We start from the raw sequence: 27688 nt of genomic DNA, 5'->3' as shown, positions 1-27688 counted from the left end.
CCAATTTCTTAGGATTGGCTCTGCATCTCGTGGTGCCAGAGCACAGTCTGTTCAGCGCCTTCCAAGTTGCTCAGTTTTCTGTGTGCCCAGGGGGGAGTCTCTCATTTGGTATCAGCCATTGATTGAGGTTCTGGGTTTGAGCTTGCCACTTTTGGACTCTCGCTTGCTGGGGTGTTCCAGCAAGTGTCTCTGTAGATCTTATTTATTATTTATTTATTTCACAGTTTTGTATACCGAGCTTCTCAACCTTGTCGAGGGACTCAGCCCGGTTTACAGCCATAAAAACATATACATTCATTAAAATATCATATATCACAAATTACAAAACAACTTTAAAAACACTAAATATAAAACTACAGTGGTCAGTCATCCTAATAGGATGGATCTATATCCACTTCCATCCAGAGTCCTATGGTGTTGTCTCATTCCTCGAAGGCCTGACTCCACGGTCTTCACCCGTTTCCTAAATGTTAGGATGGATGGGGCGGTTCTGGCCTCCAGAGGGAGAGAGTTCCAGAGTCGTGGGGCCACCACCGAGAAGGCCCTGTCCCTCGTCCCCACCAGCCGCGCTTGCGAGGCTGGTGGGACCGAGAGCAGGGCCTCTCCAGATGATCTTAGTAATCTTGATGGTTCATAGGGGAGAATACGTTCGGAAAGGTAAACAGGGCCGGAGTCGTGTAGGGCTTTATAGAAAACTATTTCTTGATTTAAGTCATTGACATGCTGGCTGATACCCAAACAAGGGATGGGCTGGAGATGTCACTGCCTTGGTCCTTGGAGGACCAAATGGAGGGGGAAAGGGGGAAACATGCCAAGAGGAAGGCGCATCAAGCCAACCCTGACTGGGACCGCCTTCCTCTTGGAAACCAATGTTTCCAGCAGAACATGCGGATCAAGAATAGGGCTTCACAGCCACCTATGTACCCACCACCAAGACACTACATCTGGAAGACCATCATCCTTGAGCTACGAGGGATCACCTAGGTAAGTAGGTACTCATCTGAGGATTTCATTGGTGAATTCATTCCACCTGAGTCATTCTTCCCGACTTTAAGACACAGTGATGTCATTCTGCCTAAATCAAGAGCAATAAATAATACCGTAGTCCCTTAAGTACAGAAGACTGGAGTGACCTGCATTATAAAGCAAGCATCTAAATTGAAAAAAGGAGCTTCAGCAGGCAGAGGAATGCACCAGGGGAGGAAGAAGGCAACAAAGGATGGGCAAAGGAGAGAGAGAGAGAGACAGAGAAAACAGAACATCCAGCAGCTCATCGGGGTTTTATTGATTGCCAGCTTTTAAATTCTACCCAGTCATTTTTTTCTCTCTGATGTAATGCCCAGTAGTTTTGCTCATGAGCCAAAGCAGTTCTTAACCACATCCCTTCTGCAGAGAAGCAGAACAGAGTAGCCTGATTTGCAAGGGAAGCTTTGAGCCAAAAGAATATTGTGAGCGATCATCTGGGTAGTGCAGGAAGGAAAGGAAAAGGACTGAGAGGGCAAAAAAAAGGAGAAAAGGCAGGGAACTCAAAGCTAATGCAGGCAGCTGAAAAGAGAGAGATGAAGAAGTGAAAAAGGAAAGGAACACTGCACTTGCAGAGCTGCGAAGAGAGAGAAAGAAAGGCAGGAGGAGAAGAGACCTGCATGATGAGTCACCCAAATAATGAGAAGACCGAAGACACTCCACCTCCATACTCTGAATATCAGCTTTATGAAGAACCTGATCTACTGAAACCTCCTTCGGGGCCAGCCCCACCACCTATGGGTTATGGGGCAGTGCCTCCTCTGCCGAGTCAGTGTCCACCTTATTACAGTTCACCAGGGGTAGTAGGACCCAGCGAGGGAGTGCTCTTTCATCCGCCGCAGGCCGTCTTCATCACACCGGTCCAGCCTACCTATGTACCTGATTACCTGGCCTACTCCATCTTTACCATGCTTTGTTGCTGTGTTCCTTTGGGCATTGTTGCCTTTGTTTATTCTATGCTGGTAAGTGTCTGTGTTTGCCAGGAAGAGGCAGTGTCACTGCAAACTAAAAAAAGAGAAGAGAAACTCCCTTTGCTGCCTTTCTTTTATGATATCATAATTATATATTTTATATTGCATGTAATATTACTAAGAATATTACAATATAATGGTACAGTACAATATAGTAATATATAATACTGATATTGTACTATGCTAATAATATAATATATTGTATGTATATGTTTGTGTGTGTGTGTATGTGTATGTGTATGTGTGTGTGTGTGTGTGTGTGTGTGTATATATATATATATATATATATATATATATATTGTAAGCCGCTCTGAGTTCCCTTCGGGGTGATAAGACCAGGCATATAAATGTCGTAAATAAATAAATAAATAAATTTATGCTAACTTAGCTAGAGCATTTACTTGCCTCAGCTGCAAGCCATTGCGGTAGAACCCCTTGTGATAACCTACTTTTCCCCAGCTTTGAGAAAAATATGTGTTGGAGAAGGATGTAGTTAAACATGCAGAGGATATACTCTAGATTTTTGGATTTCATTTGAGGTTTCCTTCCTGAGCCTTAAGTGTGAAGAGGATTGCTACAGGAAGTGGTCTGGCTTGTCGTAGGTTTTTCAGGCTTAATGGCCATGTTCTAGAAGCATTCTCTCCTGACGTTTCACCTGCATCTCTAGCAGGCATCCTCAGAGGTTGTGAAGTTTGTTGGAAACTAGGAACATTGGGTGTATACATCTTTGGAAGGTCCAGGGTGGGAGAAAGAACTCTTGTCTGTTGGAGTTAGGTGTGAATGTTTCAGTTGGCCACCTTGATTAGTATTTGATGGCCTGACAGTTTTTAGGTGTGGCTTGTTACTGCCTGAGAAGTAAGAAGCCACATCTTTGTTGAGAGATGATTATGTGTTCCTGATTGTTTCTTGTCTGGAGTTCCCCTGTGTTTGAGGAAGTGGTCTGTTGGCAAGAAAAAAACAAAAACAAAATGGGGGTGGGGTGCAGAAAATGGCCACAACTAAGCCATCTGCAGGGTTAGCTGTCTGATGTATTGTCAAAGACTTTCATGGTTGGAATCACTGAGTTGCTGTAAGTTTTTTGGGCTGTATGGCCATATTCCATAAGCATTCTCTCCTGATGTTTTGCCTGCATCTATGGCAGGCATCCTCAGAAATTGTGAGATCTGTTGGAAACTAGGAAAATTGGGTTTATATATCTATGGAATGTCCAGGGTGGGACAAAGAACTCTTGTCTGTTGGAGGTAGGTGTGGCTGTGTCAATTGGCCACCTTGATAAGCATTTAATGGCCTAGCAGTTTTCAAGTTGTGGTTTCTTCCTGCCTGGGGGAATCCTTTGTTGAGAGTTGATTAGCTGGTTGAGTGTTGCAGTAAATTCAAGCAAGAGTCTTTTGGTATCTTCCTTTTCTATCTAGGCCTCCGTTTGGAGTCCACCCGGATAATGGAACAGTACAGTGTTTTTATTGTTAAAAAACTGTGAATACACAATGGGTTACTGGTGCCCAGGGCTGTAGCAGGAAATTTCCTGATGGTTTTCTTTGCTTTTCTAGCTGGAAAATATCTCTTGCCCATGTACCATTTGTATGGTAGAATGACTTGGCTGTTCGGGGAAGGCTGTACAGCGGTGCTTCTCAACCTGTGGGTCGGCAGGTGTTTTGGCCTACAACTCCCAGAAATCCCAGCCAGTTTACCAACTGTTAGGATTTCTGGGAGTTGAAGGCCAAAACACCTGGGGACCCACAGGTTGAGAGCACTTCTGTACAGGTTTTTAGCTAGACAGTCCCATCTAGCTAGGTTTCTGACAAGGTTTAAGCTTGAAATGCATTTCATTACACAACTGATTATTTAATTCATCAGCTGTGTCTCTGAAAAAGTTGAGGTGGCAACAAAATACCTCATAGAAGGTTTTGTCACTTGCATGTGGAAGTGGAAGGCGCTCTGGCAAGCAGGATGCTTGGGTTGGGGCAGGGCTCAATGGTACACACACAAACCGAGCAGGTGCTATTTTGTAGGACACCATCATGAACTCCTTCCAGGTAGCCCTGGTGATGGTCATTTTCATCTCTCAGAATCCCCTTTAGTGTTTTAGCCAAGCTACAATATAGAGTTGTGGTTCTCAATGTGTGGGTCCCCAGGTGTTTTGGCCTACAACTCCCAGAAATACCAGTCAGTTTACTAGGTGTTTTATTTCTGGGAGTTGAAAGCCAAAACATCTGGGGACCCACAGATTGAGAATCACTAGAGTATAGTGATTCTCATTTGCAGTGAGTCAGGCCACCTTACACAGTCTTGTGAGCTCTAACTCAGTGGTTCCTAACCTTTTTTGACCAGGGACCACTCTTCAACATTAGTACCAAAAGAGTTACAAATCTGTTTTTGGTCAACTTTAGATTTGATTTAGTTATTTGGAGTGCTGATTCAGAAAATAACTTTAGATAGAGCACATCAGCTCTAGTTTCTGATACAGAACATATGCCATCCAGAAGTCACCATCTGCTCACCCACAGAAAACCATTTTAATAATCTAGAGCCACTGACCTTATTTTAGGTCTCGCAGCCCACGGATTGGGAACCATTGCTGTAAATCAGTGGTTCTCAACCTGGGGTCCAGATGTTTTTGGCCTACATCTCCCAGAAATCCCAGCCAGTTTACCAGCTGTTAGGATTTCTGGGAGTTGAAGGCCAAAAACATCTGGGGACCCCAGGTTGAGAACCACTGCTGTAAATGGTCATGGACCTACCTGGAAATGCCTAGTTTTCCCTGGTGACTCTCCATTGGCTTACTCATAAAGCCTGCTCCTGCTTAGGTTTTCATTTCAAGGAAGATTGAGTGCAACCCTATAGTTTGGTTGGTGAACATATGCATCCTAAACCCTAGGATCGAAGTGCTATTTTTCTTGAAGCAAGGAAGGTTTGCTCCAAGCCCAACTCCTAACCTATGAACGTCCACTCCACCATTTCTCCACCTAAAATAAGTACAGGCAGTCTCTGAGTTCCGTAGGTTTGTATGTAAGTCAGAACATATAAATAGTTTAAGTGTAGTTCCAGCCATGTGTGTGAGAGAGAGAGCTTTGGATAGCACAGAAAAAGGTTAACCTCCCTGTGGCATTTGTGTTGCTGTCTGTGCCTCTTCTTCGAAGATTTTGTTGCACTTTCTGTCCCTGTGAGAATTGGATGTTGAAAAAATTGACTTCTTGTGGCAACAAGGATTGGTGAGAAAGCTTCAGTGGAGACACCTTTTCCCCATGATAATTCTTTCAGGAGTGGATTTCCCTTTCTAAGGGTAGATTTCTCTCACTTCCTGTTGTCTTAACTAGGGGTGCTTTGTAAGTCAGATGTCTGTAACTTGGGAACCGCCAGTACTTTGATCAGTGGTTTTCCTCGAATATCTCTTATCGGTTTGCCTCTGAGTAGTGTTGCCATGTAAGAGATGCCACTATCTTGGATAAAGTTTGTGTACATGTGACACTGCAATATAAAGAAGGAATCTGGAAGTTGCTGGATCACCTGGTTAGACCATTTTCCCCACCCTTCAATCTAGAATCTTCCCTGTTTTCATGGTCAAATGGCATTCCAATCTCTGCAGCACTCATTATACTCCTGAGTGGTCTAATTTTTAATGCAACCTTTGGCAGACATTGAACTCTCAAAGTTTCTGGAATCACCATTTCTCACCAGGCATGCAATATGTTAGGCAATTATCCAGCAGTAATGAATAATGAGTTCCAAATTGGCTCAGGTAGTACCACTGCTCTCTTTCCCCATTTGTCATACACTTCTATTTCCAGATTGTCTTTGATCAGGGCCTTGCTTGGAAAAGTTAAGATTTCCTCAGAAGAATGCAGAAGATGGGAAAGCCTCTAGAACAGTGGTTCTCAACCTTTGGGTTCCCAGGTGTTTTGACCTACAACTCCCAAAAATCTCAGCCAGTTTACTATTTCCAGTTTACCATCTGTTAGGGAATTGAACGCCAAAACATCTGGGGAAGCACTGCTCTAGAAACTAGGCCTATGAAGAACATAGGTTGAGGTAAGTGGGCATATTTACCATGCAAAAGAAATGGCTTGATGATGGATACAACTGTTGGATACAATTACTATCTTCAAAGAACTGAAGGGTTGTCATTTCGTATAAGAAACCAGCTTGTTTGCTGCTATGCCAAAGTTTAAAGTCCAAACCAATGAATTCATATTAGACTCACAGGGCTCATCCAACTCAACTCTACCCTGTCATACATATTTAAATATGAAGAGTCAAATAAAAGGGTCAAACCAGGGCAAGAATGCAACAGCAGTAAAACTCAGGGCCCATCTAGACAGGCCCTTTATTGCAGGAACATTCTGGACAGTCCCACATTAATTCATTACAAACCAGGAAAACCCTGGTTTGTTGTGAATTAATTTGATAGTGCATTTATTCCACGCCTTCTTGGAAGGCACAGGATAAATGTATTATTTTCAGGTCTGGACTGCAGAATACTGCAGTCTAGACAGTATTTTCACAATTTACTGGGCTAAATAAACCCGGTAAACTGTGAGAATACTCACCTCCCTCCTCCCAAGCCCTTAGATCCCTTAGAAAACTAAGAAAAACTTATATAGCCTCCATTAGAAGCCCTGGCAAGCTCTCCCGACATGTAGAAATGATGCACCAGGAGAGAAGGGGAGGGGAGGAGGGAAGAAAATCGCTCCCCCCCCCCTCCTAGCACGTCATTTCTATGCACCAAGAGAGCTTGCCGGGGCTTTTAATGGAGGCTACGTAAGTTTTTCTTAGTTTTCTAAGTGATCTGGGGGCTTTGGGAGAGTGGGTTAGGGCCTCCACACATTCTCTTGGGCTAGTCCCGACAGAACGTGTGGACACCCACCCTAGAAAGTGCATGCTTTCTGAGGTGGGTGCGGACAGACTCCAAAAAAATCCGTATTTTTTTAATGTAGATAATTTTGGGATAAAGGGATGTCTGGAACTGCCCTGAGTTAGAGCCTTAGTGCCAGTTCAGTGCCAATTCAGCCTAGACTTATTATTAGGTAAATCGATATAAATAAAAATGTAATGTTAGTTTGTGGGATTAACCTAACACAAAAACCACTGGATGAATAGACACTAAATTTGGATACAATACACCTATCAGGCCAACAAGCGACCATCACTCATAAAAACACTGAAAAACACAGCAGAAGAGACTTTAAAAGCCACCCCCCCCCCCCAAATATACATTACAACGCATGCGCAAAACCAGATATATATATACACAGACACACACATATACACACACAAAACACACATACACAGACTGGGTCACAGCAGCTTGTGGCAGGGGATGGCTAGTGCCTAATAAATCTGACTATACTATCCAATTCAACCAATTGTTGCATTGTGAGTCAAAACAGAGAAATCTAATTGATTTAATAGGCATACTCTTGTCAAAGCAATATAATTTAGGCCATGATTAGATGACACAAGCAGCCCCATTTCTTCCTGCCAGAAATCTCCTCCAGTTTCTGTTTTTTCTTGACTCCATCATGTGTTTCTCTCTTCCTTTCCAGACACGTGCTGCCGTCGGTGCTGGGGACACCACAGTTGCACGAACAAACTCCAGGCGAGCACTGTTTTATGCCAACTTAGCCGTCTTGTTTGGGGTCATGGCTTTGATTGTGTACCTCCTCTTGAAAATGACTGTTGCTAAAAGGGTAGACTGAGGATGCGCCCTTTAACATTCATAGCAAGAAGATCCTGCTCCTCCAAGGTACAAGTCTGAAGAATGCTGGTTTGTCATCCTGCTCTTGGAATTGTTCAGCAAAGGGGCATGCAGCAGGCTGTTCCAACATGTTAAACGCATCAGGAGGCAAAAGGACCAGAAACGGGACATGTATGCTGCCAAGCCTTGCATTTGATATCATATAGGACTATCTTTAAAAACTGGTGACAAGTGATAAACGTCAAATACGTATATATCTCAGACTAAAATAATACAGCAGGTGCAGGCAACCCAACTGGTGTCAAAGAGCAAGTAGGAACACTGGTATATTTGATGAGTGAACAGCACAGTTATTAATTGGCTTGGCATTGTCAATGGAACTATATTATTACCCTTCTGTAAAGATGACAAAGCTTGAGAAAGTCCTTTTTTGGACTGCAACATGCATTCTTTCATTTTTGGGGACTTATTTTCACAAAATAATTACAATCACAGACTATGAAATGATGCTATATGGTTAGATCAGCCCATGCTAGGTGCATCTTTCCTCTCTGCCCACTCTCTTCTCTTTACTCTGACCACTGATCCTTCCTGGTCCTTCAACCAGCCATCTCTTTTCTGACCTAAGTTTCCAGACTTCCTTTTGTTTGCCCACCTTCTCAGAAACATGTGAAAACAGGGACTCTTTTCTTCTTAGCCTGTACCATGATTACTGCACCTCCAGTATACTTTTCTACATATTATAGGTAGAATTCTGTTGGTGATATATATGGATTAAGCATACATCTGTCCATTTGTTGAAAGTGGCAAGCCTGGTACTTAATGGCTCCTGACTCAACATTCAACAACGACAACCAGGCAGCATCCATGTTTAGGAGAACACCAATATGGCCATTGCACTGCTTGGGAGATGGAGATTTATTTATTTATAGTATTTATATACCGCTTTTCTCGCCCCTGTGGGGACTCAAACCAGTTTACAAAAAATAATGGCAAAATTCAATGCCTTACATATATAAACCAAATCATAAATCAAACAGCATATGACTAAGCATAAAATGCAATAGGACAAGTTCACCATAAGATAATAGGACATTAAAACATTAAGTATAAAAATTAAAAACATTAAAATCACATGATCCAAATTCAGACCAGATGTTGATTACACATCTGTATTGCACAGATAATTATGTAAATTAAGTTAAGTCATGTCTGACTATGGAGGTTGGTGCTCATCTCCATTTCTAAGCTAAAGAGCCGGCATTGTCTGTAGACACCTCCAAGGTCATGTGGCCAGCATGACTGCATGCAGTGTCGTTACCTTCCTGCTGGAGCAGTATCTATTGATCTACTCACATTAGCATGTTTTTGAACAGCTAGGTTAGCAGAAGCTGTGGCCAACAGCAGGAGCTCACACCACTACCCGGAATCACACCACTACCCGGATTCAAACCTGCGACTTTTCAGAAAACCTGCGACTTTTCAGAAAACCTGCGACTTTTCAGACTTTTCAGCAGCTCAGTGGTTTAACCCACTGCATCAATTATACTGGGCCAAATGCTTGCTCCCAAAGCCAAGTTTCTCTTGTTTGCAAAATGACAGGAGGAAAGGGACTGATCAAATCCCACTAGGAAGTTCCACAGCCAAGGAGCCACCACTGAGAAGGCCCTGTCTCTCATCCCCACAAGTCATGCCTGCGAAGGTTATAATCTTATCTCTCCTCACCACCTTGTCTTTTTCTCCTTTCTTCACCCCTGAAGAAGATCCTGAAAACATCATTGTGATATGTTAGATTCCCAGCATGTTATAGTTGTAAGCTCCATGAAATTTAACTGGCCTGCACAGATAGCATTGCCATTTTTGTTGCTAGTCTTATCATCTAGGCCTATCATCATTATCATCATCATCATCTCTGAGCAACTCATTAAAAGCAGAGATTTATTAATTCGGTTTTTTGTGTCTGTTAAAATCAGTGCTTTGATATGTAATAAAATAAAGTTTGACTATTTTTTCTGTTTAAAACAGAACTTAGAAAACTTGCCTTGTTTAGATAAATTTCCATGTGCTGTTAAAAATAGTGGTTTGGGAAAGTGTTAAGAATAGAGCTGGGAAAATCTGCTCAAAACAGACAATGTCCTTTGGGGCTAATGGCCCAATCTATTCTTTGAAGAAGTCCTTCCAAAAGATGTCAAAAACTGGACTATGTTTGGCTTTTCATATTTAGTGCAGAGCTCAGAAAACATACTTTTTACCCTTTTTTATCGTGTCCAAAACAACTTGAGAAACTGCAAGTCGCTTATGGTGTGAGATAATTGGCTGTCTGCAGAGACGTTGCCCAGGGGACACCCTGTTGTGTTACCATGCTGTGGGAGGCTTTTCTCATGTTCCTTCATGGAAGCTAGAGCTCACAAACAGGAGCTTACCTGATTTGACCCGCCAACCTTCAGGTCAGCAGTTTAACCAGCACAAAGGGTTTAACCCAATGGTTCTCAGCGTGTGGGTCCCCAGATGTTTTGGCCTTCAACTACCAGAAATCGTAACAGCTGGTTAACTGGCTGGGATTTTTGGGAGTTGTAGGGACAAAACACCTAGTGACCCCCAGGTTGAGAACCATTGGGTTAACTCCTTTGTGCCGGTTAAACTGCTGACTTGAAGATCAGCGGGTCAAATCAGGTGAGCTCCTGTTTGTCAGCTCTAGCTTCCATGTAGGGACATGAGAAAACCCTCCCACAGCATGGTAACACATCCGGATGTCCCATGGGCAACATCTCTGTAGACGGCCAATTGTGTCACACCAGAAGCAACTTGCAGTTTCTCAAGTTGCTTCTGACATGATAAAAAGAGTAAAAAGTATGTTTTCTGAGCTCTGCGCTAAATATGAAAAGCCAAACATACTGGGCAACGTCTCTTGACAACGTTTAACCACACCAGCTCCCTATTTTTTACTTATCTACTTAGTTGTTAGACATTCTTTTTATTTCAATGGCATAGTTTAAGCAACTGTTACTGAGATTGAACCTATCACGTTCAATAATATTAACAGGCTTTGGGGGGTCCTCTCTGAGGGCATCATCCCAAAAAAGGTTTTGGCATATAAAACAACATTTGAGAAAAGCTAACCAGACACAAATACAATTCAAAAACAAAGCATATAACACACATTACGTCTAACAAAACCACCCACTAAACTACTACTGATGTCAAAAATCACCTTTTATTTGGCGCGGTGCGTTTAACCCAGGCATGGGCAAACTTCAGCCCTCTGGGTGTTTTGGACTTCAACTCCCACAATTCCTAACAGCCAGTAGGCTGTTAGGAATTGTGGGAGTTGAAGTCCAAAACACCCAGAGGGCCGAAGTTTGCCCATGCCTGGTTTAGCCCAATGAAAAAGACACCAAAGTGGAGATCCACCTCACTTTTATTTCTCTCTGTGCAGAATAAAGCACTAGGGAATTTTCCAAAGCCAGCATAAAGTCAGCATAACAACAGCTAGATATTTATATATTTTCTTTTAAAAATTATCAGAACTGTAACAGCTATTTATTTACACCTACATCATACCATTGCTAAAAGCTCATATATCTTCGCACATGTATATTAATGTTCACATACCATAATAATCAGTAGAGGGGATGTTACCATACTAAAATCTTCTTCTTGGATGTGATTTTCAGCTTTAAAATTATATCTAGTTTATGGAGGCTCAAAATCTACCCACTTATGGGCTGCAGCCCCATTATATGTTTCCCTGTTCTTATCTCCCACCTGGTACCGACTTCTATTTCCTAAGTATCTGTTTATACACTTCTTTAGTTGTCAAAGAAGACACAATCCAGAATGAAAAGAGCCATCTGTCAGCTGCAAAAGATCATCCTACTTGGATCTGGATGCATTATTCACGGATATATCACACAGTCCTAGACACTTCGGAAGAGTCCGATGTGTGATTTAATACAAAAGCCAGTATAGTGATCTTGTTTGCTGTGTACTTATCTTGTTTTGTATCAAATAACAATAATAGAAGAGCTGAACTCAAATTAAAAGGACATTCAACTGTTGATAAAGGTAAAAGGAAAGTCATCGAAAGCTGCACAACTCATATTATAGGAACATAGAATGTGGTGGCAAAAAAAGCCAATGGGATTTTGGCCTGCATCAATGGGAGTCTAGGCAGAAAAAATGAAATGCAAAGATACAGAATGGGGGATGAATGGCTCAAGAGGGGTACGTGTGAAAAAGATCTTGGAGTCCTCATGGACAACAAGTTAAACATGAGCCAACAATATGATGTAGCTGGGGGGGGGGGGGAGCCAACGGGAATTTGGCCTGCATTAATAGGAATATTGTGTCTAGATCTAGGGAAGTCATGCTATCCCTCTATTCTGCCTTGGTTAGACCACATCTGGAATACTGTATCCAATTCTGGGCACCACAATTGAAGGGAAATGTTGACAAGCTGGAATGTGTCCAGAGGAGGGCCACTAAAATGATCAAGGGTCTGGAGAACAAGCCCTATGAGGAGCAGTTTAGGGAGCTGGGCATGTTTAACCTGAAGAAGAGAAGGCTCAGAGGAGACATGATCGCCATGTATAAATACGTGAGAGGAAGTCATAGGGAGGAGGGAGCAAGCTTGTTTTCTGCTGGCCTGGAGACTAGGATGTAGAACAATGGCTTCAAACTACAAGAAAGGAGATTCCACCTGAACACTAGGAAGAACTTTCTGTGAGAGCTGTTCAGCAGTGGAACTCTCTGCCCCGGAGTGTTGTGGAGGCTCCCTCTATGGAGGCTTTTAAATAGGCTGGATGGCCATCTGTCGGGGTGCTTTGAATATAATTTTCCTGCTTCTTGGCAGGGGGTCGGAGTGGATGGCCCACGAGGTCTCTTCCAAATCTGTGGTTCTATGACTCTACCAATGCCAGATGTTATGGGCTCTATTTCAGGGGAAGAAGCTGGCAGAACCACCTCTGGAACTCTCTGCCCCGTAGTATGGTGGATGCTCCTTCTATGGAGGCTTTTAAATAGGCTGGATGGCCATCTGTTGGGGATGCTTTGAACACGATTGTCCCGCTTCTTGGCAGGTGGTTGGACAGGGTGATCCATGAGGTCTCTTCCAACTCTATGATTCTATGATGGCAGATGCTGGTCTGGGGTCCGGACAGTTTCCTTGGATTTAGGTGGGAAGGATTAATAGAGCTGAGTGTCAATATAGGTTTCACCACACTCTAAAACTCCAGATGACCTCTTCCAGTGGTTTCATGTATATGTTAAACAGAATGGGGACAAAACAGAACTCACTTTCTGGGCCTCCAGGAAGGAATGGGACAATTGTGAAACAGTGCCTTCCAGTCCCATCCCAGTGAGATGATCTAGAATAGTGTTTCTCAATCTTCCAAACGCCGCAACCCCTTAATGCAGTTCTTCATGTTGTGGTGACCCCCAACCATAAAATTATTTTCATTCTTACTCCATAACTGTAATTTTGCTACTGTTATGAATTGTAATGTCAATATCTGATATGCAGGATGTATTTTCATTTGCTGGACCAAATTTGGCACAAAAACCCGATATGCCCTAATTAGAATACTTGTGGAGTTGGGAGGATTGATTTTGTCATTTGAGATTTGTAGTTGCTGGGATTTATAGACACGACAAAAAAAAAATAGTTCACCCCCAACCAAAGTGCATTCTGAACTCCACCAACGATAGAATTGAACCAAACTTGGCACACAGAACTCCCATGACCAACAGAAAATACTGGGTTTGGTGGGCATTGACCTTGAGTCTTGGAGTTGTAGTCCACCTATATCCAGAGAGCACTGTGGACTCAAACAATGATGGATCTGAACCAAACTTGGCACAAATACTCAATATGCCCAAATGTGAACACTAGTGGAGTTTGGGGAAAATAGACCTTGGCAATTGGGAGTTGGAATTGCTGGGATTTATAGTTCACCTACAATCAAAGAGCATTCTGAGCTCCACCAATGATAGAATTGGGCCAAACTTCCCACAGAGAACCCCCATGACTAACAGAAAATACTGTGTTTTCTAATGGTCTTTTGGCAACCAGGGGTCCTGACCCCCAGGTTGAGAAAGACTGATCTAGAAGGACACCATGGTCAGTAGTGTCAAAAGCTGCTGAGGAGTCTGGGAGAACCAACAGGGACACATTCCCCTGTCTAGCTCTCTGCTCCAAAACCTTGCTCAGAAAGGGAAGGTTGGACACTGGACGATAGTTGTCCATTATAGAGGGGTTCAGGGGTGGCTTTTTAAATATCGGTCTCACAACTGCCTCCTTTAAGCAAGTTGGAATTTTGTCTTGTTCCAAGGAGGCATTGACCACCACCTTCACCCACTCTGCCAATCCTCCTCTGACCTGTTTGATCAGCCAGGAAGGGCAAGGATCTAGAATACATGTGGTAGCGCTTACCTCTCCAAGGATCCTGTCCATATCCCCAGGCTGCACAAATTGAAAGGTATCCATCAACACTGGACAAGTACGAGCAAGGGCTACATCCATTGGAACTATATCAATAACAGCATCCAAGTCAGTTTGGATCTGAGTGACTTTATCTGCAAAGTGCTGTGCAAATTCTTCACAGTGGGCTGTTGAATGGTCAGAATTTTCTTCTTGGGGACCAGTATGTAATAGCCCTCTGAATACACAATTATTATCTCTCTTATAGGTCTATAAAGATACTATTGAAAGTTGTACACTTTGGCTTGTAATGATTCAAAGTCTCAGGTTTGACCTGAAAAGATCCGGACTTGCCACATCTGGGGGTGGGGAAAAACAGTTCCTTTTTGACAAATCCTCATTTGTCATCTCGCAGCATCACTTCCCCACCTTTATCCCAGAGCTTTGTGATTGGTAATTTTTTTTAAAAAAAATGCAAACAGCACAGTCTTTGACCCTGGGTTTGGAAAAACATATTTTGTAACAGCCATGATAAGAACAGATCTTTTGCATAATGCCAGATAAGAATCTGTTACTTCCAGAGGTTTATAAGCAGGTTAGGAACATGTCCAAAATTCTCCTCCAAAAACAGTCAGTCAGAAGTCTATAGGAAACTCATAAACAAGGAGATAATGGAAGAGCCCTCCTTTCTTGTTACCCTTGTTGCAATTGATCTGAACAAGAAGAACAGTGTCATTGCCGCTGAATAAAAACCCACATTTTTTGCTTTGAACAATATATGACAGTGTGGACTAAAATAACCCAGTTCAAAGAAGATATTGTGGGATTTTCTGCCTTGATATTCCGGATTATATGGCTGTCTGGAAGGGCTCTGAGTCCGCACTCAGATAATGTGGGATTTTCTGCCTTGATATTCTAGGATATAGGGCTGTGTGGCAGGGCCCTAAGTTACTTTGGTATCTTAGCAAGGAAGGATAAGATACTAAGTTATACATAATGGTTAGAATCTTGTTAGTACATATCGGTCTCACAACTGCCTCCTTTAAGCATCTTAACCCTAAGTAATATAACTTAGGTTTAAGTGTACGCCCAAATCTCTTCAGGGAGATTGTGGTGGGATATAAATAATAATAATAATAATTATTATTATTATTATTATTATTATTTGAAACACAACAAGATGAGTCCACAGCAGACACTCTGCTGACTGTTGAATTGGATTACATATCAGACACTTCCCAAGTGTCTAGGACTGTGGTATGTATCGGCGAATAATGCGCAGATCCCAGTAAGGTGGCCTTCTGCAGCTGGTAGCTGGCAATTTTGTCAGCGCTGATTGTGTTTAAGTGCAGGCCAAGGTCTTTAGGCACTGCACCCAGTGTGCCAATCACCACTGGGACCACCTTTACTAGTTTGTGCCAGAGTCTATGCAGTTCAATTTTTAATTCATCATATCGTGTCAGCTTTTCCAGTTGTTCTCTGCAATCCTGCTATCACCTGGGATTGCAACATCGACAAGCCATAATTTGTTTTTTAACACGATTGTGAGGTCAGGAGTATTATGCTCCAAAACTCTGTCTGTCTGAATCCAGAAGTCCCAGAGAAGTTTGGCATGTTCATTCAATGTAACTTTTTCCGGCTTTTATGATTATGATTATTATTATTATTTGCTTAGGATGGAATGGAAGGTTGATAATCACAAGTCAATTGAACTCCATCCAAAACTTCCATCCCTAGGCAGATGTCAAGCCCTGTTGGGGGGCTGCAGTGGCTTTTCAATGGTCAAGGATGGACAGAAGGCAGGATGAAGCAAGATGATTTAGGACAGCATTTCCCAACCTGGGAGTTGGGAGCCCTGGAGGGGTTGCGAGGAGGTGTCAGAAGGATCACCAAAGACCATCAGAAAACACAGTATTTTCTGTTGTTCATGTGGTTTCTGTGCGGGAAGTTTGGCCCAATTCTATCATTGGCGGGGTTCAGAATGCTCTTTGATTGTAGGTGAACTATAAATCCCAGCAACTACAACTCCCAATTGACAAAATGTGGAAGGGCCCTCAAACTTACTTACTTACTTACTTACTTACTTAGGCAATCCCTCATTGTCCAAATAGGATAGTCTTCCAAGATCAGTGTGCTGGTGGGTCCGTAGGTGACCGTGGAGCCCTATTTTTCATCTGCATCTTCTCCTGCAGTAAGGGCATTGGTTTCCAGGAGGAAGGTGGTCTCTGTCATAGTTGGCCTTCCTCTTGGCACGTTTCTCTCTTTCTCCCTCCATTCGTGCCTCTCCAAATTCCACAGCACTGCTGGTCACAGCTGACCTCCAACTCTCAAAGCAGCTATTTAAGTGCCACATTAGCACTAAAGCTGCATGAAAACTGGACAAAGTTTACTATTTTTTCATGTTTTACATTGCTAAGAGCCTCTGTTCAAGAACTGACATTGTAGGACAATGGGCAGGGGTGTTTTTCTAGTATGTCCTAGAACAAACTGCAAACTTCTTGGTGTGTTTCAACCAGAAATTACCCTTAAAAGGGCCAATGCATGCAGGAAGCAGTGATAAGCCTTCAACTACAGAAAAGACAAGATATACAAAATTATCCTTGGCAAAATTACAGGATTAAGTTGGCCTAGCTGTGATGTGGTGGAAGATAAATGCCTGTCTGTGTATTAAGCTCTTGCAGGAGTTCCCCCAACCAGTACAAACATGTTGGTCAGAGTTACTCATTGCCTAATTCCTCATTCTACCCCCTCATTCCTCCAGGCTGCGAAGCACAGTGAAATCATTCTGTTCACAAGCTACAGCAGTCTTTCAGAGTCCCTTGAGCTCTTAAACAGAACAGTTGCATTGCAAAAGAAAGCATCCTGGGGAAGAAGAGCTGCCCTTGTTGGCTCCTGAGTTTCATCAAAGAAGGAAGGCAAAAAAGGCATCAAAGTCAAGACATCCAACTGTAGACAAAGGGTGAAGTTGAAGAGGGCTGTGGAAAACTCAGAAAAGAGGAAAGACCAAGCAAGAAGAGCAAACCTGCACCATGAGTCATCCAAAGTATACGCGTATGGAAGATGATACTTCTGATGTTCTGAATCCACCTCCATACTCTAAGGCTTCTGATGGGCCTATGCCACCCCAGTATCAGCCTTATTATAATCCACCTGGTGCAAGAATCAACAGTGAACCAGGCTTTCAGTCTTCTCAGACCATTGTCATCACCCATGGTCAGACCATCTCTGAACCTGATTACATGGCTTACTCCATCTTCACTATTCTTTGCTGTTGTCTTCCTCTAGGGATTGCTGCCTTGGTCTACTCTGTAAAGGTAAGTGTGTGCACACGCCTTATGTTCTAGCACCCCTCGCTTCACATACTTTAACATTCAAAATATGATTTCTCAGAGCATGCTAGGGACTAATTTCAGTAAAAGAGTAGAATATTAAGGTAAGTGATGTTGTATATCCTAGGACGGGGTCCTCCAACTTTTTAAACAGAGGGCCAGGTCACAGTCCCTCAAACTGTTAGAGGGCCGGATTATAATTTGAAAAAAGCATGAATGAATTCCTATGCACACTGCACATATCTTATTTGTGGTGCAAAAAACCCCACTTAAAAACAATACAATAATTAAAATGAAGAACAATTTTAACAAATATAAACATATTAGTATTTCAATGGGAAGTGTGGGCCTGCTTTTAGCTGATGAGATAGGATTGTTGTTGTTGTTGTTGTGTGCTTTCAAATCGTTTCAGACTTAGGTTGACCCTGTGTGAGGGCCGGGTAAATGACCTTGAAGGGCCGTATCCTGCCCTCGGGCCTTAGTTTGAGGACCCCTGTTCTAGGACATTTATATAAATAAAAATGTAATGTTAGTTTGTGGGATTAACATAACTCAAAAACCACTGGACAAATTGACACCAAATTTGGACACAATACACCTATCAGGCCAATGGGTGACCATCACTCATAAAAACACAGTGGAAGGGACTTAAAAAGCCAAAATAGCAAAAAGATGCTACAGAGCATGTACAAAAATGATTCCCCTGGCAAACAAAACACACAATAGCATATCCACACTTGCTTCCGGACTACAGCTCCCAGCATCCCCTAGACCAGGCACTGCTTCCAAGATGCAAGCTTTCTTCTCCATGGATTTCTTTGAGAGCATCCCAATCCCTGCATATTTCTAATTTCCTATTCCTGGACTGCAACTCCCAGCAATCCTTCACATAGATAGATTAGATAGAGATAGGTAGTAGGTAGATAGATCGATAAGGAGGACTGCTGGGAGTTGCAGCCCAAGAATATGTAGAGAAGGAAGAATGGGGAGAGAGAAAGGGGAAAGAAAAGGGAGAGAAGGAGGGGAAGAGGAAGGGAAGGAAGGAGAGAAGGAAAGAAAAAAGGGAAAGAAGGAGGAGAGGGGGGGAATTCTGAGGGAGGGAAGGTTGGCCACAGCAATGCGTGGCAGATACAGCTAGTAGGAAATAAATTGTTATTGTGCTGAAATTTCTTACGATACTTTTTTCTGGGTGTTTCTGAGGGTTTTTTCTGGTTTTGGCTCAATTCCCAGCCTCCCCACTTGAAATAGAAACCCACTTTTCAGAAATATTTTCAGAATATTTCTCACATGGTGGAGTCCTCCGCCTTCCTGCACACACAAACACAATGCACTGAAACAAAATTCAGTACTGGGTAGACATCACAAAAAAACTAAAACTAAAATGGCCACTAAGCTGCCGACACAGTTTCTGTATTTGACACATGTGATCTGTGACTTTCTCAATCTTGGTCAGCCTTCGATAGAATGTGTTTTTATGGTTTCACGTGCACTCCTGCTCTCTGATGCAAGGCATTTGTTGTGGGATTGCTGGTGTTTATTACATTTCACAAAAGGGGTTCATGACTTTAGACAGTGTAACAAAAGATAGTAAAGTGAAATATGGGTTTGAGTTCTGTTAGTGTTTTAGTTAGGTAAACCTTTTCCCCTGACATTAAGGGGAAATGTGTCTGACTCTGGGGGTTGGTGCTCATCTCCATTTCTAAGCCAAAGAGCTGGTGTTGTCCGTAGACACCTCCAAGGTCATGTGGCTGGCATGACTGCATGGAGTGCTGTTACTTTCCTGCCAGAGGAGTACCTATTGATCTACTCACATTTGCATGTTTTTGAACTGCTAGGTTGGCAGAAGCTGGGGTTTACAGCGGGAACACACTCCAGTTTTGAACTGATGACCTTTTGGTCAACAAGTTCAGCAGCTCAGTGGTTCAACCCACTGTGCCACCGAGGGTTCCGGTGTTTTATAGGTTTGTGATTTCCCTTATATAAAAAACTTTGTACTGTTTGGGCCATTGTCTGACTAATGAATTGAGCTAATGGTTATATTATTATTATTTGAAACACAACAAGATGGGTCCACAGCAGACACTGTGCTGGCTGTTGAATTGGATCACACGTTGGACACTTCCCAAGTGTCTAGGACTGTGTGATGTATCGACAAATAATGCATGCAAATCCCAGTAAGGTGGCCTTCTGCAGCTGGCAGATGGTAATTTTGTCACCGCCGATTGTGTTTAAGTGCAGGCCAAGGTCTTTAGGCACTGCACCCAGTGTGCCGATCACCACTGGGTCCACCTATACTGGTTTGCAGAGTCTTTGCAGTTTGAGTTTTAAATCCTCATATCATGTCAACTTTTCCAGTTGTTTCTCTGCAATCCTGTTTATTATTATTATTATTATTATTATTATTATTATTAGATACACAACAAGATTAGTTCACAGCAAACAAGATTGCTATGCTGGCTTTTGTATTCCATCACACATCAGACACTTCCCAAATGTCTTGGACTCTGTGATGTCTTGGTGAATAATGCATGCAGATCTGAATAGGGTGACCATTTGCAGCTGAGAGATGGTAATTTTGTCAGTGCTGATTGTTTTTAAGTGCAGGTCAAGGTCTTTAGGAACTGCACCCAATGAGCTGATCACCACTGTGATCACCTTTACTGGCTTGTGCCAGAGTCTTTGCAGTTCAATCTGTAAATCCTCATATATTTTATTATTATTATCCTCCTATTATTATTATTATTATTATTATTATTATTATTATTATTACTATTATTATTACTATTATTATTTATGCCCCACCTTTCTCCCTATGGGAACTCAAGGTAGCTAACAATCCACACTAGACATGTTTAAAAAGTGCAGTACAAAAGTTAAAAGACAATTAAATAGTAACAGTGTGACAATAAATAATAACAGTGTGAACACTGAATAAAGTGAATTCACTTACATTTTGACTCACCATTCAACAAGTGATTCAATGGGCCTATTCTAGTTGGGACTGCAACTCTGTTCACTCACATTACAGAAACACTGGAAAATAGTCAGTTCCACAATGATGGAGACAGGTTGAGTACCCCTTGTTCAATCTCTTTTTTACCTGTATGTGTATGGATTACTTGTCTTTCCATACACATGATGAATGAGGGATATAGGGGAAAGGGAGCTAGTCACACATCTAGCAGAAGATGAGTTTTTCCTCAAGGAGCTCTTGCTCTACCACTACCAGAAATTTGATGGAGGAAGACAAAAAGAGGGATGGAGCCTGCCTATAGAAGGGCCCTGTGAAAATCTGACATGCCAGATGCTTCCCTTGCTAGTATAAAAGAGGGAGGGAATGAAAGACAGAAGAGAAGGGAGGGAGGGAGGTGAAAGGGGGAGAGAGGGAGGAAAGAGGGAAGGAAGGAAGAATGAAAGGGTGTCATCAGCACCCACAGCACCAACTGCTGCTCTGGGACCAGAGTGGAGAGAGAACGCCAGGAAGACAGTCCCACCATGTCTTCTGTGCTGTACTAATAATATAATATAATATAATATAATATAATATAATATAATATAATATAATATAATATAATATACATAATATAATATTGATAATATTATAATGTAATACAATATAATACTAATAATATGATATTATAATTATATATTTTATATTACATGTAATATTACTAATAATATTACAGTATAATGGTACAGTACAATAAAGTAATACAGAATACTAATATTGTGCTATGCTAATAATATAATATATTGTATTTACATATTACTTGTAAGCTGCTCTGAGTCCCCTTTGGGGTGAGAAGGGCAGCATATAAATGTCGTAAATAAATAAAACAATAAATAAATAAGAGTGGAAGGTTGGAAGGGAAAAAAGGAGGAAAGGGAGGGAGGTAAAAAGGAAGGAAAGAGAGAAAGAAGGAAATACAAAAGGGAGGGAAGGATGGGTGGGAGGGAGGGAAGGATGGGTGGGAGGGAGGGAAGGATGGGAGGGAGAGGAAGAAAGAGTATATAGAGAAGGAAGGAAGGATGAAAGGATGGAAAGGAAGGAAGGTGGGAGGCAGGCAGAAAGAGGGAAGAAAGGAAAGACAAAAGGGAAGGAAGGAGATGAAGAGAGGGAAGGAAGGACTAAAGGATGGAAGGGTAGGAGGGAGGGAGAAAAGCAAAAAGAGAGGGAGGGATGGAGGAAGGAAAGAGAAAAGGAAGGAAGGATAGGATGGTGAAAGATAGGAGGGCCTGAGAAAAGAGCCCAAAGGGCCGTATAAGCCCACAAACCCCCGGGGGGCTGGGTTTACCCATACATGATCTAGCCCAACGCTCAAATGACACTGGCTCTCATTGAGGCATTACACTAGTCTAGTGTAACTCTGAGTAATGCAGGCAGTTGTGCCTTTATTATTTTCTTACATTTGTTGTTCCCCTTCAACTGCAATCCTATAGCCAGAATAGAAATTAAACTACTATGGAACTTGCTCCCAAGAGGTAGGCAGCCATATTTTTCAATGTAAGTTATTTGCAGAACTTCACTTTCTGCTGGTATTAAGCCTGCTTTCGGCATCAGTCTGTTAAAAAAAAAGAGTTACTTGACATCTTAGTGGAAAATACAATGAAAGAGATCTATAAAGGAATCTTCTGGAACATGTTGGAAACCAGGTAGCCACAGAGACAGGGGCTTAAGTATCAGAAAATATTATGTAACTTTATTTTACAATTGTTTGTATTCAGTGTCCATAATCAAACAACTTGTGGGTTACCTGTGTGACCGCATTTCTGTGTACGAACCCACATGATCTCTTCAATCATCTGGAGAGGCCCTGCTCACGCTCCCACCCCCATCGCAGGCGCGATTGGTGGGAACGAGGGAGAGGGTCTTCTCAGTAGTGGCCCCTCGACTCTGGAACTCACTCCCCAAGGACATCAAGCATGCCCCAACTTTGGCAGTCTTTAGAAGGAGCTTGAAAACATGGTTATTCCAGTGCGCCTTCCCAGAATAATGAACCCTCAGAATTATGTCCTCTAAATGCACTTTACACTGATTTAGGATTGGTTGTATGCTTTCACCAACGCCACATCTCTCCTACCTTGTTCATGCCTAGCATTATTTTTAAATTTTTAATTGCATTTGGCCCAGCCATAGATTTTAAAATGTGTGTTGTATTACTGTTATTGTCATTGCTTTTTTGTTTATGAGTTTTATTTTAATTGTTTATTGTTGTGTTATTGCTTTAATTTAAGTATTGTGGGCTCGGCCTCATGTAAGCCGCACCGAGTCCCTTGGGGAGATGGTAGCGGAGTACAAATAAAGTATTATTATTATTATTATTTTGTTTTCTTTATATTCTACCCGCTTTACTGCATCCTTGGGATTCAGTGAAGTAACTGATCTTAGCAAGCACAGATAAGCATTCACATGGAAAAGTTAAGAGATAAGAAAGCCATAAATGGAAGTAAAAGCAATCTTAAAACAAACCTCTTTAAAAAAAACCAATGCAGAATATTATTAAAAGCCTTTCTTCATGAACATTTTTGTAAAACAGGAAGTGATACGGTTTACGTTCAGTATTGTCCCAGACCCTTGGTTCTTGAGACCAAAGTCTAGCACACAGGGGGCTTCCCTGGAGATATGCATCAACGAGCAACCAGAGTTTCTCACAGCTTGCCATTCAAGCTCACACAGAAAAAGAAGATAATTTCCTGTTTGAACATCAAGGCAGAAATCTTAGCTAAAGGGCTGTTTCCAGGTCAAGGTGAAATGTGGAGCTATTCCTTCTTAACTATATAAGACAATGAGGCAATTAATGTAACTTCCCAAATGTTAGCTCTAAGAATATTTGCTCCAAGGTGAAGCCTTTGACTTTCAAAACTGGATTCAAAACAATATCAGAGAAGCATTTTTTTCCTGTTGAAATTGTTTAGCACAGTGGTTGTCAACCTTCCTAATGCCACGACGCCTTAATACAGTTCCTCATGTTGTGGTGACCGCCAATTATAATATTATTTTCATTGCTATAAGTGTAATTTTCCTCGGAAGGAAGTGTTCTATTATGTATCGTGTATGTTTGTATTTCTTTTTTCTTTGTACTTACTTTTACTTTTATTGTGTATATGTTTAAAACTCAATAAACAGCATTTATAAAAAAACCTGTAATTTTGCTATTGTTATGAATCATAATGTAAATATCTGATATGCAGGATGTATTTTCAACCTTCCTAATGCCACAGCCCCTTAATACAGTTCCTCATGTTGTGGTGACCCCCAAATACATATAAAATAAAATAAAACTATGTATAAAATAATTTTCATTGCTACTTCATAACCGGAATTTTGCTACTGTTATGAATCGGAATGTAAATATCTGATATGCAGGATGTATTTTCCTTCACAGGATCAAATTTGGCACAAATACCCAATACGCCCAAATTTGAATACTGGTGGGGTTGGGGGGGTTGATTATGTCATTTAGGAGTTATAGTTGCTGGAATTTATAGTTCACCTACAATCAGAGAGCATTCTGAACTCCACTAATGATTGAATTGAACCAAACTTGGCACACAGAACTCCCATGACCAACAGAAAATACTGGAAGAATTTGGTGGGCATTGACCTAGAGTTTGGGAGTGGTAGTTCATCTACATCCAGAAAGCACTGTGGACTCATCAGTGATGGATCTGGACCAAACTTGGCACAAATGCTCAATGTGCCCAAAAGTGAACACTGTTGGAGTTTGGGGAAAATAGACCCTGACATTTGGGAGTTGTAGTTGCTGGGATTTATAGTTCACCTACAATCAAAGAGCATTCTGAACTCCACCAATGATAGAATTGGGCCTAACTTCCTACACAGACCCCATGACCAACAGAAAATACTGGAAGAATTTGGTGGGCATTGACCTTGAGTTTGGGAGTGGTAGTTCACCTATATCCAGAAAGCACTGTGGACTCATCAGTGATGGATCTGGACCAAACTTGGCACAAATGCTCAATGTGCGCAAAAGTGAACACTGTTGGAGTTTGGGGAAAATAGACCCTGACATTTGGGAGTTGTAGTTGCTGGGATTTATAGTTCACCTACAATCAAAGAGCATTCTGAACTCCACCAATGATAGAATTGGGCCTAACTTCCTACACAGAACCCCATGACCAACAGAAAATACTATGGTCAACTTCCACTAGAACATTGACAATAGAATTGCACTGGAGGACCTAACAATGCCTAGAGAAGTGTTCTCTCTGGGAATCTCTAGGTCCTCCATCATAACTCTAGCATACTTTGACCATAGAGTCACCCTGGAGGACCTAGAGATTCCTAGAGATAATATATTAATCACAATCCCAAATAATCAAATCTGCAAATGTGAACCTGCAAATTTGGAGAGCCAACTGACATCCAAATACACAGCTTGAGGGCTAGACTGTACACTATGACAAGCATACATCTAAGTATCCTTTTAAAAAAAAATCTAAAGTAAGAACATATGACTCTAAACCAGACAAATACAAGGTTGCACGGTGGGTTAATAATTATTTATTTATTTATTTATTTATTTTAAATATTTACATTCTGCCCTTCTCACCCCACAGGGGACTCAGGGCGGATTACAGTGCACATATACATGGCAAACATTAAATGCCATACATACACAACATATATAGACAAGCAGAGAGGCAATTTAAGCTTCATGAGGGTATGCTCAAATTCCGGCCACCAGGGGAGCTGTTGCTTCACAATCCACTTGTGACATCGAGTTCTTGATGGAGTACTTCCTCATTCTTTCACCCCCTGCTGGAGATTTTTATGGCATCTTAAATTAGTTACATTAGCCTCCCCGCATAAGTGGTACCTAAATTTCCTACTTGACAGATGCAACTGTCTTTCGGGCTGCAAAGGTTGACAGCAAGCTAGACAAATGGTTGGGAGCTTACTCCGACCTGGGTTGGTTTCGAACTCATGACCTTTCAGTCAATGGTGATTGAATGCAGCTGACTCCTAGCCAACTACGCCACAGCCCCTTGGACTTTTCTCCCCTGATCTATTCCTTGAAAGCAAGTCCCATAGCCTGGGGATTTCTAGAATCTTAAGGCGAAGGTTTCAGTTTAGGCCAATGGGTTTGCTGGTAGCAAATGTCATACAGCCGAGTCAATAGGATTTATTGTGCATCGTTGTGTATCCCTCCCAGCAAGAGATGTTATTCAGCTTTCCCATTCCCCAGGTCTCCTAATCCACTACCTATCTTGTTTTTTATCTCCCCAGACTCAAGAAGCCAATCGTGTTGGAAACAAGATATCTGCTCAGAAGAATTCAAGGCTGGCACGCAACCTGGCTCACACTGCATTAGGGATTGGCCTTACATTTCTGATTGTGTACATCATTCTTTTTGTGATCAATTCTACCAAGATAAGAAACTGAGCCACCAACAGTCCCGAGATCATTCCAAACCAGATAGGAACCTGAACCTCCAACCCCACCATAAAACCCTCCATCTAAAATACCCTACCTTTCATCCCAGGAACATCAGTGATATACAAGACAGAGAAGGCAAGGTTTGGGATTATGCTCTCTGAACCATTATCCACAGAAAGAAACTTGCTATGAGCTGCTACATACATCCACATGACTTTCGTACACTTGACTTGATGACCAAATACAAAATTGGCAATGTGTGAATGGCAGCTGGTCCAGCATCAAATGCAACCTTCAGATGGCATGAAACACCGACCTTCTGAAAGATGGACTGCCCCCATCCAATGATGACCGTATATGATTCACCTTCAAAATGGAACACAGATAGCACAAACCAAAACCAGAAAATCAGGAGGAGGCTCCAAAGATCACATGTAAAACATTGCCTTGTTTAGTAAAGGGACAGTCCTCATGTTCATGGCTGCATTATTTGCCAGAGATAAAAGCAGTAAAACTTGTTGGTTGTTCCAACCAAAGAAAAATAGTTAAATCAAGAATGGTGTGTCAACATACCATGATTGAAATAAATCAACATTTGATCCATACCTTTCAATCACTGAAAAGAGAGATCACCTACCCAGTGTAACCATCCCTTCTGCCCAGTTCCAAATTCTTCCTCTAGTTTGCACTAATTTTACAGGCTTCCTCTGAATTGCTCTATTTTCCAGCCTTGCTGCTTAGGTTCCATCTTTATTTGGTTCTCTTTTCTCTGTCTGATGCATTATCTCAATTGGTAATAGTTTGGATTGCTTGTTTTAAATGCCATATTTTTTCACCTTGTGGTGAAAAAATATAACAGGGGGAAATATAATTACTCTACTGTCAGCAACCAAGAGTTTAAATGACAAAATTTTGACTAATAACAGATGAGCTAGTCATTGCTGTAATAAAGTGAACTTGAACTTGAACTTGACTAATAACAAGACACCTGTGTATCCAAAGTCACCTATATATACATAGGTACAAAAGCACAACATATAGACCAACAGCAGGTACCTACTCAGGGATTTTGCTTCCAGGGACCAAAGAGAGATGGCTAGAGGACAAGAAATGCAGCAACAGTCTAGTAGTACATTTTGAAGAATAGGAACTTACCTGGCACACCTCAAGCCATGGCTGTCTATAATGCAAACATCTATGTAAATTCAAAGTGGACCCAAATGTTTTATTTATTGAAGATATTTGTAAACTGCCTTTCCGTGCAAGTGGATCCAAAGTGGCATACAACGTATTAACACACACTCCAAACATTAAAATATAGATACAAAGGTAAAAACATGTTAAAAGCATATATTCAATAAAATCAATTACCGCCTCCCCTGAATAAGCCCCCTATATACAGGCATTAAACTCCATTCTATCCTCCAGTGACTCAGTTAAAGGCCTTCTTAAATAGAAATGTCTTGATTCCTTTTCTGGAAGCTTAATAGGGACAGGGCAGCTCTTAATTCTTCTTGGAGGGAATTCCAAGTTCTGATGCTGCTCCTGAGATGGAGGCTTCTCTGGTCCTATGCAAGTACATGTTGGAAAGGGCTCAAGTAGTAATGAGGATCCCTCCGCTAGATCTCAGCACTCGACCTGGAGTGTATAGGGGAGCGTGGAGATCCAGGTAGGCTGGACCAAATACAACCTTGGATATCTAGACAATGTCCAGGGATTTCCAATACTTAACAAGGGGATAAACCATGCCAAGCAGGTTTAAACCTGCATTAAGCAAAGTTAGGGAATGCTCTGGAATCTACCTAAAACTCCAGAGCAGCCCCACCTTTATATTGAGTGTGGACAGCACACCAG

The 27688-nt window shown here is 41.8% G+C and overlaps 1 protein-coding gene and 1 long non-coding RNA gene across 2 annotated transcripts; both read left to right on the top strand.

Moving 5' to 3' along the window:
* The first annotated feature begins 1080 nt into the window (after nt 1–1080).
* LOC132780246 (proline rich transmembrane protein 1B-like) lies at nt 1081–9814 on the top strand. Its single transcript, XM_060783847.2, has 2 exons — nt 1081–1985; nt 7535–9814. The coding sequence occupies exons 1-2, from the start codon at nt 1644–1646 to the stop codon at nt 7685–7687; spliced, it is 495 nt and encodes a 164-aa protein (XP_060639830.1). The 5' UTR covers nt 1081–1643; the 3' UTR covers nt 7688–9814.
* Nucleotides 9815–16648: 6834 nt separating this feature from the next.
* On the top strand, nt 16649–26802 carry LOC137094827 (uncharacterized). The gene is made up of 2 exons (XR_010908731.1): nt 16649–17418; nt 25685–26802. It is a non-coding gene; the product is annotated as an uncharacterized lncRNA (long non-coding RNA).
* Nucleotides 26803–27688: the final 886 nt, after the last annotated feature.

The sequence above is a fragment of the Anolis sagrei genome, chromosome X, assembly GCF_037176765.1.
Source record: "Anolis sagrei isolate rAnoSag1 chromosome X, rAnoSag1.mat, whole genome shotgun sequence".
Taxonomy (NCBI): Eukaryota; Metazoa; Chordata; class Lepidosauria; order Squamata; family Dactyloidae; genus Anolis; species Anolis sagrei.
This window is presented reverse-complemented; position numbering and strand designations above follow the sequence as displayed.